Genomic DNA, 12,098 nt, shown 5'->3' with positions numbered 1-12,098 from the left:
TACTATGTTTGGTTATCAGACCTTAGTTAACTTTTTAAGAGTTTTAACTTTGGATTTGACCATTTACTCATGTCTCATGTTTATTCTAATACTAAAGTATTAGAATAAACAGCATCATCATCATCATTAGTATTTCAGTCTTCTATGTTGCTTTGAGATCAGTGATTTCTTTGACTCATATAAACCCATAGATCAAAAGGTCTTTGCTTTAGTGATAAAGACTGTGGGTTGAAAAGAGATGAAAGTTCCTTTGACAGACACAAACCTACTGGATCCTTCCTTATAGTTAATAGAAAATGTTGAGAGTGTTTATTAAGCACTAATAATCCTCTGTGGTTGCAGCGGAAACCAACATAGTTCCTGTGCTGATTTGATGTCCTGCTTAAAGTTGTGAAAACATGTTCTCTCAGCAGGCTTGGTGTTTTTCTCCAAGTACTCAAGTCCAAAAACATTCAGGAGATTAAGATTCACTGGACCACACGTTTTGATATGAGGACACATGTTGTTTGTCTCCATATGTGGCCCTATAGTGGACTGATGGGTGTAACACAGGCATAGGCAAACTTAAAATTATATCATTTATTTATATTATCATTATACTTCTGTATTTTCCCTGCAATACCCAGGCATTTTAGCCTTTATGCATGACCTTTATATGTCATTTATCTTAGTACACACGAATGCTCCATCTATCTGCTCCTGACCCGGCCCCGGCCAATTTTAGGACAATTGCGGCCCATCTGTCAAAAAGTTTGTCCAGGCCTGGTGTAACCCATTTTCACCCATGGATTGCTGGTATTAGCTTATACTTTGCTGGCTAGCCAGAAAGGATTAGGCGCTTGAAGAAAACTTTCATTGTTGATACTGCCTTTGTTATTGCCTCTACTACAGTTTGTCGTGTGTTGACGGTCCCTTAAATCCTTTTATGGGTCAATAAGTCCCTGAATTTCCCTTGGACTTTGTTTCTATTATCAAAGAATTAGCATGTTGAAGACAAACTCTCATGACAAAACATATTTATTGAATATTTATTTTTTGAAGAATTAAAAAGTTTAATTCAGATGTTAGCTTTTATTCCGTTAAAAAAAAACCCAGTAATAAATATTTGAGGTTTTTCAATAACGTATGTCATTATTATTTGAAGTTTTACCCATGATGCATTTCTTGGTATTCTGTTCAGGCCTAAATAGGATTATAAAACATTTTGGAAGAAAAATACAGAATAAGAGTCCATAACTGGAGGCTAAAATAGCAAACGTCTCCACAGCCACGGTGAATTTTCCTGGAGAGCTGAGATATGCTGGGATAAAGGTGATCCACACTGCACAGAAGATCAGCATGCTGAAGGTGATTAATTTGGCTTCGTTAAAATTATCAGGCAACTTGCGACCTAAAAACGCCAGAAGAAAACAGAGTAAAGCCAAAAGCCCAATGTATCCCAGCACAGCCCAGAAACCAAGAGCTGAGCCCAGAGCACACTGCAGGATGATCCTGTCTTTGAACACCAGCGTGTTCCTGAAGGGGAAAGGAGGTTTGATGGTGAGCCAGAGAATGCAGATTAAAACCTGCGTTAGAGTGATGGCTGTGACTGTAAGCTTCTGCTGAGTCGGACCAAACCATTTCATGACATTACTGCCCGGAAATGTGGCCCTGAAAGCCATCAGCACCACAATGGTTTTCCCTAAGACGCAGGAGATGCAGAGGACAAAGGTGATGCCAAAGGCCGTGTGTCGCAGCATGCAGGACCAGTGAGACGGTCGGCCGATGAAGGTCAGAGAGCACAGGAAACACAGAGTCAGGGAGAAGAGCAGCAGGAAGCTCAGCTCTGAGTTGTTGGATCGTACCAGTGGAGTTTCTTTGTGGCAGTAAAAGACCAGTGTCACAATCATGGTTAAAAAAACGCCAAGTAACGAAAATAAAACCAGAAGTGCTCCCAGGAGTTCATGGTATGACAGATATTCCACTGTTTTGGGAACACAGAGGTCTCTTCTGTCATTGGACCAGGATTCCAGTGGACATTTTAAACAGTCCAGAGAATCTGGGAAAAGAAGTAACAAATAACAACAATTAAACAAACAAATCTTTTCTTTTGTTTTTTTTCTTTTAGAATGTTTAGGGAGATTTGATAAACCAGGTTTTATCAGCAGCAAAGCACTCATCATAGTCTGGCCCATTTGTCAAATTGTTGGTTTGTGGTCTATTGTGGTGATTAGATCTCGGCCACTATAGGCATTTTACATATATATGTATATTTATATAAACATCCTCATATTTTTTTGTATTGACTCATTTTTTCAAGTTTTTTCTTTCACCAAGGACCCATTTTATCCATTCAGGTGATGAACAGCGGGTTAATGACTGGAACATTTTATGTTGAGTGAAAACATACAACTCTTGGTTCTAATCCTGTGTTCTACAGTCTTTACCTGTGATGTTACTGATCTCTCCTGCTGGACAGAGGACACAGTCATAGCAGCAGACTGGTTTTCCTTTTTGAAGAACTTTGCGAGTTCCTGGGACACAACTCTGACTGCACACAGACACTGGCACGGCTTCCTACAATTACAGGGGGAGTGCGGGGATGTCAATTTGTACTTGAAATTCTAAGATAATTTAAGTCCAACAGTTTCGCGTTACCTCACTGGTTTGTCCATTTCCCCAGATCACTGGGACCTGGTTCATGATCAGCTGACGAGTCTCGGGAAGAGAAGCATCGTACATGCCCACTCTTACCCCAACCATCGTCCCCTTGTTTGTCCTTTGTAAATTGATGAGGTCGTACCTCGGTGGGGGGTCTCCGTTAGTGTCAAAATAAACATGTTCCCCTCTACTGGTTGTGAAATTGACACTGCTGAGGTACTTCACCACCTACAGGTAGGAAATGATCAGACTGTGGCCATGTCCTTAGAAAATAAATGATTAGACTAGAGGCTCTTATTTCTCTTCAATGGATTTTAAAGGAATTTCAATAAATTATTAATTAGTAACTATAGTATTTTAAGCTAGTTTGCTGAAGTATTTGCTGGCTATATTTTAGGATTTTCTTTACCATTTTTTTTCACTTGTTGACTTTACCTTATTATTACTAAGCCAAAGACCTGGTGAAAATAGGACAAACACCAAGGGTTCTTAGATTTAATTAGAATTCCCATGTAAAAAATAAAAATTTCCTTTATTCATCCCACACTGGGGAAATTCAGAGTGTGAGTCTTTAAAACCAACACAGGCCGCCACAGGAGGCACTATTAAGTATGTGGCTCCTCTGGGGTGTGAACCCAGAACCTTCTGTGTGTAGGGCAGATGTGTATGGCAGACATGATAACTGCATGGAACCACAATGTATGCTCAGAATAAAAACTAACAATTGTTTGGTCTTAAAAAACCCTACTAACTGCTGCTGCCATTTTAATGTAACTGTTATTGAGTAGTCGTTGATCAGTTGTTTTCTCACCTGCCAAGGCTGGATTTGTTTGACATCCACACACGTTGCAGTGGTGAAGGCTCCTCCACCTTTCTCACATCTAATCAGGTTGTTGAGAGCATGGGCCACTGCATACACAGACTTGTACACATTGTACGTGAATCTCAGTTCAGACACATCAGTGAATTGTGAGTTGACATGTTTTAGGCTTTCTGAGCCGGTACATGGCTTTGTCTCCGTGTTTGCGGTTCGGTTCAATGAACAGTTGAACACGTTCTCCCAGAAGTCCCTGACAAACTGACTGTGAGGAAAGTGTGTTGGGTGGAGGCTCCTCAGGTGGTTGTCCAGCCCTGGGATCTCACCTTCGGGGACAACAAATCCCAGTGAGCCCTCCAGAATGCTGTGTCCATAACTGTCAGTCAAGGAGTGGTCTGTGAGCCAGGCATCACTGCCCACCCACTGCAGCCCGGTCACCTGCTCTCTGTACAGCTCTTCTGCCAGCATCACGATTTCCCTGTGAGACACGAATGCCACGATGACCCTAGACGTGGCCTGCTTTATGACGTTCACCACTGCCTTCAGCACCCCGGGTGGATGTGAGGACGAGAAGTACTCTAAGTACTCAACACAGACTTTGTATTCTTCAGCGGCTTGGATAAATGTAGATATGCCACTGCGGCCGTAGTCGTTGTCGACGGCCACAACTCCGATCCAGGTCCAGCCGTAGAATTTGACCAGTTTGGCCAGAGCTCTGCTCTGATAGTAGTCACTAGGAATAGTTCTGAAGAAGGTAGGAAACTCAGCTCTGTTGCTCAGACAGGCACAGGTGGCAAAATGACTTATCTGCAACGAGACAACATTTAAATCTATATTAATCTTTTACAAAAATAGATTATACTTATACTAAAGTCAGTTATAATATTAATGCAGATTTAAAAGACAGATTTAAACAAACTGATTATTTTTTCGTGGACAGTGTCATTCATCTATCACAATGTGGATCGCCTACAGTCGGGTGTACAAGTTGTGTTTTTGTTAAACTGGGCTTTATAAAATGCATTAATATACAGTGATATTTTGTATTCATCTTCAGGCTATTCAAATAATACACAGGTTCATATGCTGATATGTTTATATTTGCCATGTTCAAAATACAGCAGGTAGTATAGAAGGAAAGAACATATAAAATATAAAAAATATAAACTATTTTCTAATTAACCAAAAACATTTCATGTTCCCCCTGAACTATCCTCAGGTGAAGGTTTTTGTGTAAATATATATGTAAAAAAATTCCCTCTACTTATAAACTGACATCATTATTTATTCAATCAATATTTCATGAGTTAATTTTTTTAAAGTTTGGGTGACAATTTTTTTCTTTAGTTCTTAAATCATAATTAAACAGGAAGGCATTGTATTCAATTGTGTAGACAGACATTTTTGTAGTTCTTCTGTTTATGCTGTTTCACAATGTTTTAACTAACTAATACACATACACTGCCGTGTATTGCTCTTCACAGTGAGCGGCTCAAACAACAACAACAAACAATATATAACACAATATCGCCACCACCTGGGAAAAACGTATATGCCACCACAAGAGTCTCTTTGGTCACTGTGGGTCCTGAACCCGGGTTTGAAAAATGAAGCAGTTGGAGTTTCTTTTTATTCTACTAAGAACGTTAATGGTAGCCTTTACTACATGATGACCATTTTGAAAATCCAATATCAGACATTGCCACTACTTCAGGACATTATTATCCCTGAATTCAACCAAACATCCGATAGAAAAAAACTGGGGGGCAGATGTTTGAAGATTGAAAACCGCTTTGTATTTTCTGGATTTACATTATCCAGGATCTCAAAACACTTGACAGCTTCAGAGAAATGGAACATCAGAATCTACTTTTCTTACTTGGGAATCATCGTGTCAGTCAAAAAGCTCAACAACTTCTGCAGAAGAACAGAGCTTTGTCACGGGTAACTGCACTTAGTTTTTGAAACGCTGATAGATAATGTATTTACCATCACAAAAAGACATTTGCATCTGAGCACAGTAATCTGAGAAAACACAATATGAACAAAGGGAAAAACCAAGAACTTCAACCTTCAGAGCAGACCATAGAAATTCTTCTTCAGCCACTTTTTTTACATCCTGTTATACTTACCACAGGTATATGAAACCTTCCGACAACCCTTTGAAATGCAATCGTTGGTGTTGATCCCGAGTGTCCTAAAATGGCCTGTGCCGTGTGTACGTTTGTGCAGTTGTCATCTTCTCCACTCACAAGACTCAGTGCAGCTCTCATTATATCCATGACTCCACACTCATCATAAATCCTGTAGCCCACCCTCACACCGGGCAGAATATCAGGGTTGTTATTGATTTCTTTTATGGCAAATATCATAGTCTGAGCAAATTTGAATTCTCTGAAGTTGAATCTGAAACAGCAGGAGAAAGGTCAGGGAGCGGGTTTCACTCTCAAACCCATAACACAGTCATAATTTAAACCAAAATAGTTACATACTGGAGACACGACCGCGCATCCGGAATAGACTGAAATGTGTCAATCATGTAGTCCTGCCGTGTGCGAAATGAAAATATGCCCCCGATAATGAGGTCACCCTCCCGAGCCATCTCAGGGGTTTGTGGTGAACCTCGTAGTTGGCACTCACTCTGCCCATCCACAGCCAGCAGAAGCACAAAGAACAGCCTGAGTAAAGGCATGGCTCTGCTAACATGGAGGCCAGTGTGACCAGGGTGATCACAGCTGCTGGAGGAGCTTTATGTTTAGTCCAACAACAAGGAGGGGCTCAAGTTGAAGCCTCAGGAGACGAAGCTAACGAGTGAAAAACACAATTTTATTTTCCCACTGAGCTAAAGACATTTTATTTCGATCGTGGACTAACTTGTAAAATTATCAAGATATCTTGTGTTGTGTTTTTTATCGTTTATTTGTCTCTAAACACGATTCGCATTTTGTTAACTTGTATAAATCCCATGTTGAGGGGCTTGTACATCTTTTGTATTTATATGCAAAATTCAATTTCTACAGACAATCTCTTTGCATTGACTGTCGACATTCTCACACAGTATGCTAACAAAAGGACAATAATGGGGTTTATTTTTAAAGAAAGGTTACCGGTATATGAAATATTTCCGTGGTCCACCAAGTATTAGGTTAAATGGACACTTTAGTTTAAATATGTCCAAAGTCTGGCTAATATTCTGCTAATAATTCAGTGTTGCCTTTCCCATCATGTTCTTTTTTGTGTTCTTCTCTGGTTTCAATAGGATTATGTAGCATTTTGGGATAAAAATGCAAAATAGCAGTCCAAAGCTGGAGGCTAAAATAGCAAATATTTCTACGGCAACACTAAACTTTCCTGGGGAGCTGACATATGCTGGGATGAATGTTATCCAGACTGTGCAGAAGATTAGCATGCTGAATGTGATAAATTTGGCTTCGTTGAAGTTATCGGGTAATTTACGAGCCAGAAAAGCTAGAACGAAACATAAAATGGCCAGAATTCCAATATATCCAAGTACAATCCAAAAACCTACAGCAGAGCCCAGCGCACACTCCAAAATGATTTTGTCTTTGACTTGTTTAAAATTCTTGAAGGGAAAAGGTGGAGAAATGGTCAACCACAGTATACATATGATAACTTGTATTAGCGTGACAGCAAAAACGCTAAGTCTCTGTTGTGTCGGACCAAACCACTTCATGACTTCACTTCCTGGAAGTGTGGCCCTGAAAGCCATCAGCACCACCATTGTTTTTCCAAGCACACAGGAGATGCAGAGGACAAAAGTGATCCCAAAAGCAGTGTGTCGCAGCATGCAGGACCAGTCTGACGGCTGGCCGATGAAGCTCAGAGAGCACAGGAAACACAGAGTCAGAGAGAAGAGCAGCAGGAAGCTCAGCTCTGAGTTGTTGGCTCTGACGATGGGAGTTTTCCTGTGTCTGAAGAAAAACAGCGCCACAGCGGCGGTCAAGCACGATCCAAACAGAGATGATGCAGCAAGCAGTGCTCCCATGGCTTCTTCATAGGACAAAAACTCTGCTTCCTTCTTCACACACTCATCCCTTCTGTCATTGGACCAGAATTCAGGAGGACAGCGGACACAGTAGACTGAGTCTGTTAAAACAGACAAAACACTGGTTAGAAATACAACATGGCCATTGAAATTGGACAGAGAAATTTAATTGTGTTTCATCTCGTGGTTTGTCCCTTTACCACAGGTCATAGTCCGCATAGGGATTTGGACCCAGCATTTTTGGCCAAGAACTAATGTCCTGTTGGTGGCTACAGTTATTACATAAAGTATTACTGTGCTAATACATATGTGTATGTAAATGAAATGTCTTTGTACCTGTGGTGTTGCTGATTTCTCCCTCTGTGCATCGGACACAGTCGAAACAGCAGACAGGTTTTCCTTTCTGGAGAACTTTGCGAGTTCCTACAGGACATTTCTCACTGCACACAGATGTTGGCACCTGCATGGACAGAAGTAACAGATTAGCCTTATACCTCTTATGTCTGTCATGTGTCTGTAGAGCAGCTTACCAGATTTGAGTTTTCGGTCCAAACTAAAGATTTGTTCAGCAAGTTAAGACGTCTGTCTGGAGGTAAAGAAGCATCATGAAGGCCAATAGTGACAAACTCTACTGTGCCAGATTTGGTCGGCTGCCAGTTGATGATTTCATACTTTGCTGCAGGATCTCCATTCTCATTAAAGTAAACCTCATCTCCTTCCTTTGTTACGAAGTGAATCTTTTTTATGTGCTCTAAAATCTACGTGATAAATTACAAAGAATTTTGAATCAGCATGTCTTGTGATAAATTACAAAGAATTTTGAATCATCATTTCTTAGCTTTTGCCTTGAAGTATTGTTCATATATTAAATATTACATTTTAAATAGCTTTTGTATTGTTCATATATTTAATTTAATATATTAATTAAAAACACTTACTGTAAATGGATCTAACCTCATCTTCCTGTTGCAGGTTCCATTACAGCCAAGTATATTATGCAGTGCGTGAGCCGCAGCGTACACCGCTTTGTAGACATTGTTGAAAATTGGCATTAGTGACATGTCAGTGAAACTGTTCTGGACATTTGTCACGTCCTCATGACCTGAACATTCTGTCTGGGTCTTTGTTGTTGTGTTGAATTTGCAGCTGAATAACATCTCCCAGAACTCCTTAAACAGGTCAGCACTAATTGAACTGAGTGGCTTCACGTCCAGGATAAATTCCCTCATGCCGCCCACATGTGCTCTGGGAATAGAGAGCCCTATGGCGCCATCTAGGATGTGGTGCTTGTCGCCTTCTGCAGTTTGGGAATCAAAGATCCAGCTCTCACTGCCCACCCACTGATACCCTGTCAAGTTATGGCCCGACAATTCATGGATGAGCACATCCATGTCCATGTGGGACAGGAAGGCCACGATCACCCTGGAGGTGGAGGCTTTGATGATGTCAATGATCTTCTGTATTTTGTCCGGCGGGTCAGTCCTGAAGAATGGTACTGAATACTCCAGACAGATGCCCAGCTCCTGGGCTGTTTCTGTGAATGTAGCCATGCCATTATTTCCATAGTCATCATTGGTCCTTATTGCTCCTACCCACGTCCAGCCAAAGTGTTTTACCAGCTGAGCCAGGGCTCTGCTCTGATAGTAGTCACTGGGTATAGTTCTGAGAAAGGACGGGTACTTGGTTTTGTCACTTAGACAAGCACAGGTGGCAAAGTGGCTGATCTGAAACAGAAAACAAACTCTCTCCTAGTATAAAAATGTTGATAATATATAATACAGCCTGTGGACTTGAGGTGTATTAAAGACAAAGTCAGATTTAAACAGCATAATATCATGTAAAAATTTTACCAGGAACGCTTTTTTAGGAACTATAGGAAGTTTTGCTTAGTTTGATTTGCTGAGTTTTATCATAAGCAGAAGTCCATTCACAGACTAATGTTAACAGCGGGTTTCAGAATGTGATACCACCACAACCAAATATATACAAAGATCTTCTGATTACCTTAGGTTCATTTGTGTCTGGAAATAGTGGCTAAAATAATCAGTTCTGGTTACTGGTAGTAGTTTGTGCTAGTTTCTATACTGGGACACACATAGTTTATGTTGCTTGTCTTGTTTATCAGTAGCCAGTACTGGTCCCTGAAGTATGACGAATAACTCCTTGTATGGTCGCTAATGGCATTAGCTGCAGCATTACAATACAGATTAAAAATGAACTCAAACACACTGTAGAAGAAACCCACCAGTGGAACATAGAAAGGCCCAATGACAGTGGCAATGGCCATGGAGGGAGAGGAGGACGTTTCCCCCATAATGGCCTGCACCTGTGCATGTCGGCTGCACGGTCCATCAGAGGAAACAGATGTCATTTCGTTCCCATTTGCCAAAGCCAGTGCGACCCTTACACTTTGGGCCATGGAGCCACAGGTGTCATACATCTTGTAGCCAAGAGACACACCAGGCAAGATATCGGTGGAGTTATTGATCTCCTCTATGGCAAAGAGCATTGCCTGAGCAAACTGGAATTCTCTGAAATTCAAGCTTTATGTATAAGAGAAAGATAAGATTTGTACATCATTACCATCAAGTAATAACTAACTAAGTCACAGTTATACAGTATGTTGAGTCAGTCCATTTCAGTTTGGGCTGATATTAAGTTGTTTGCTCTCAGGTTTATTTAAAAATAAATGTATTAAACACAAACATTTAAAAAAGCCAAATAAATTAGATACTGTATGACGCTGATGCTTGAATACTGATTCACTTTTTGTTTCTTGTGGAAAAAAACAAGAAAGGTTTTTTTTGTTGTTGTTTTTTGTTTGTTTGTTTTACAAATTATTACATTATATTATATTGAGTTACTTTTTTACAGGTCAAAGGTGAAAGAAAATTTTACATAAAAACACAAAGTACAGTTATACTATATTGTATATAGCTATATATTAGTACTTTTGTATTATTAATAATTGTTTAACCCAGTCATCTGCTGACACCCTTGTAATACTAATCTAATTATATGATGTGATATGATATGATACACACCATGTTAAATCACAGCAGTGTTATTTACCTGGTGCATTCCAGTGGCTGTGGCTTGTGTGTGTAGTTTTCCTGTCTGTTTTTCCAGCTGCTGTGGAAAGAGAAGATTCCCCCCAACACAATGTCTCCGTCCTTGAAGATCTGTGGATTCTCGGGGTCTCCTCTGTGCTGACAGAGCTGACGCTCAGACAAAGAGGCAAACACCGATGCCTGACTCAGAAGCACCAGCAGCTGAAAACCTGACCACCTTTGTCTTGACAAAGTCATTGTAACCCAGAGTTACTGGTGTTGCATTCAAATGCTGGCACTTGTATTTATGCATTGATTTAGTCATCCCTTTGAAGGGTGAACTTTCGTCACAGTGGAACAGCACTGGTGGAGTGAGATGATGGTGGGAGGAACCCAGGATACAATACAATACAGTATGACTATATATTGTATATACATTATGAATGCAAAATCTTAGCCTTTTCTTGTTCTTCTTTTATAGAATGATCTTGTTAACTTTGAGTTGTATTTACCTTTTTCTTATATTTTTATTTAACACAGTTGTTGTGCAACAATAAAAAACTTAATTTGATTTTTAAAATTTTCTTTTTGCACAGTACACATACACAAAATATTATATTTATATTATACATACTTAAATATCTACACCCTAACCACATCAAAACAAATAACACTTTGACACCAAAACCATTTATTTGTTCTTATATATAGGATTTCAATAAAGTAGTACAATTAAATTCATTTAAGGCATTTAAACACAATATGATTTTTTTTTGTGGTTCACTTGCATTCATTTAAATGTATTATCTGAAACTGTGAAATGTATCTTAGTAACATTATACACATTCTAGTTCTAGTTAAACGCATTTTTATCAAAGGCCTCTTGACATTATTTTCCCCATCAAATGCTTTTTTGTATTGTTTTCGGGTTTCATCAAGATGATGTAGCACTTGGGGATAAAAATGCAGAATAAGAGTCCATAACTGGAGGCTAAAATGGCAAAGATCTCCACAGCCACGGTGAACTTCCCCGGAGAGCTGACGTATGCTGGGATGAAGGTGATCCACACTGCACAGAAGATCAACATACTGAAGGTGATGAATTTGGCCTCGTTGAAATTATCTGGTAGATTTCTGCCTAAAAATGCAAGTACAAAACACAACATGGCCAAGAGTCCGATGTATCCTAACACAGCCCAGAAGCCCACGGGGGAACCCAGAGCACATTCCAGAATGATCTTCTCCTTGTAGTGTTCCATGTTCTTGAAGGGAAACGGAGGGTTGATGGTGAGCCACAGAACGCAGATTAAAACCTGTATGAGAGTAAAAGCCAGAACACTGAGTCTCTGTTGAACTGGTCCAAACCATTTCATGACATTACTGCCTGGAAGTGTGGCCCTAAAAGCCATCAGCACCACGATGGTTTTCCCCAGGACGCAGGAGATGCAGAGAACAAAGGTGATGCCAAAGGCCGTGTGTCGCAGCATGCAGGACCAGTGAGACGGTCGGCCGATGAAGGTCAGAGAGCACAGGAAACACAGAGTCAGGGAGAAGAGCAGCAGGAAGCTCAGCTCTGAGTTGTTGG

At 40.2% G+C, this 12,098-nt stretch overlaps 3 protein-coding genes across 3 annotated transcripts in view; all 3 read right to left on the bottom strand.

Annotated features, from left to right (window-relative positions):
- Window positions 1-1,069: 1,069 nt before the first annotated feature.
- LOC103378183 (extracellular calcium-sensing receptor-like) lies at window positions 1,070-6,161 on the bottom strand. The gene is made up of 6 exons (XM_025055306.1): window positions 5,950-6,161; window positions 5,590-5,863; window positions 3,452-4,264; window positions 2,643-2,868; window positions 2,427-2,552; window positions 1,070-2,038 (listed from the first exon to the last, which is right to left on the bottom strand). The coding sequence occupies exons 1-6, from the start codon at window positions 6,147-6,149 to the stop codon at window positions 1,116-1,118; spliced, it is 2,562 nt and encodes an 853-aa protein (XP_024911074.1). The 5' UTR covers window positions 6,150-6,161; the 3' UTR covers window positions 1,070-1,115.
- A 471-nt stretch (window positions 6,162-6,632) lies between these two features.
- On the bottom strand, window positions 6,633-10,828 carry LOC103378188 (extracellular calcium-sensing receptor-like). The gene is made up of 6 exons (XM_025055304.1): window positions 10,536-10,828; window positions 9,709-10,006; window positions 8,402-9,187; window positions 7,994-8,221; window positions 7,800-7,923; window positions 6,633-7,564 (listed from the first exon to the last, which is right to left on the bottom strand). The coding sequence occupies exons 1-6, from the start codon at window positions 10,769-10,771 to the stop codon at window positions 6,654-6,656; spliced, it is 2,583 nt and encodes an 860-aa protein (XP_024911072.1). The 5' UTR covers window positions 10,772-10,828; the 3' UTR covers window positions 6,633-6,653.
- Window positions 10,829-11,235: 407 nt separating this feature from the next.
- The window catches only part of LOC103378187 (extracellular calcium-sensing receptor-like), a 4,604-nt gene continuing 3,741 nt past the window's right edge, over window positions 11,236-12,098 (bottom strand). Inside the window, exon 6 of the mRNA XM_008309304.3 lies at window positions 11,236-12,098. Coding sequence (XP_008307526.3) covers window positions 11,386-12,098 — 713 coding nt within the window. The 3' untranslated portion in view covers window positions 11,236-11,385.

The sequence above is a fragment of the Cynoglossus semilaevis genome, chromosome 4 (genome assembly GCF_000523025.1).
Source record: "Cynoglossus semilaevis isolate Cse_v1.0 chromosome 4, Cse_v1.0, whole genome shotgun sequence".
Classification (NCBI taxonomy): Eukaryota; Metazoa; Chordata; class Actinopteri; order Pleuronectiformes; family Cynoglossidae; genus Cynoglossus; species Cynoglossus semilaevis.
Note: the sequence above shows the minus strand (reverse complement) of the source record. Positions and strands in the feature narration are given on the sequence as shown.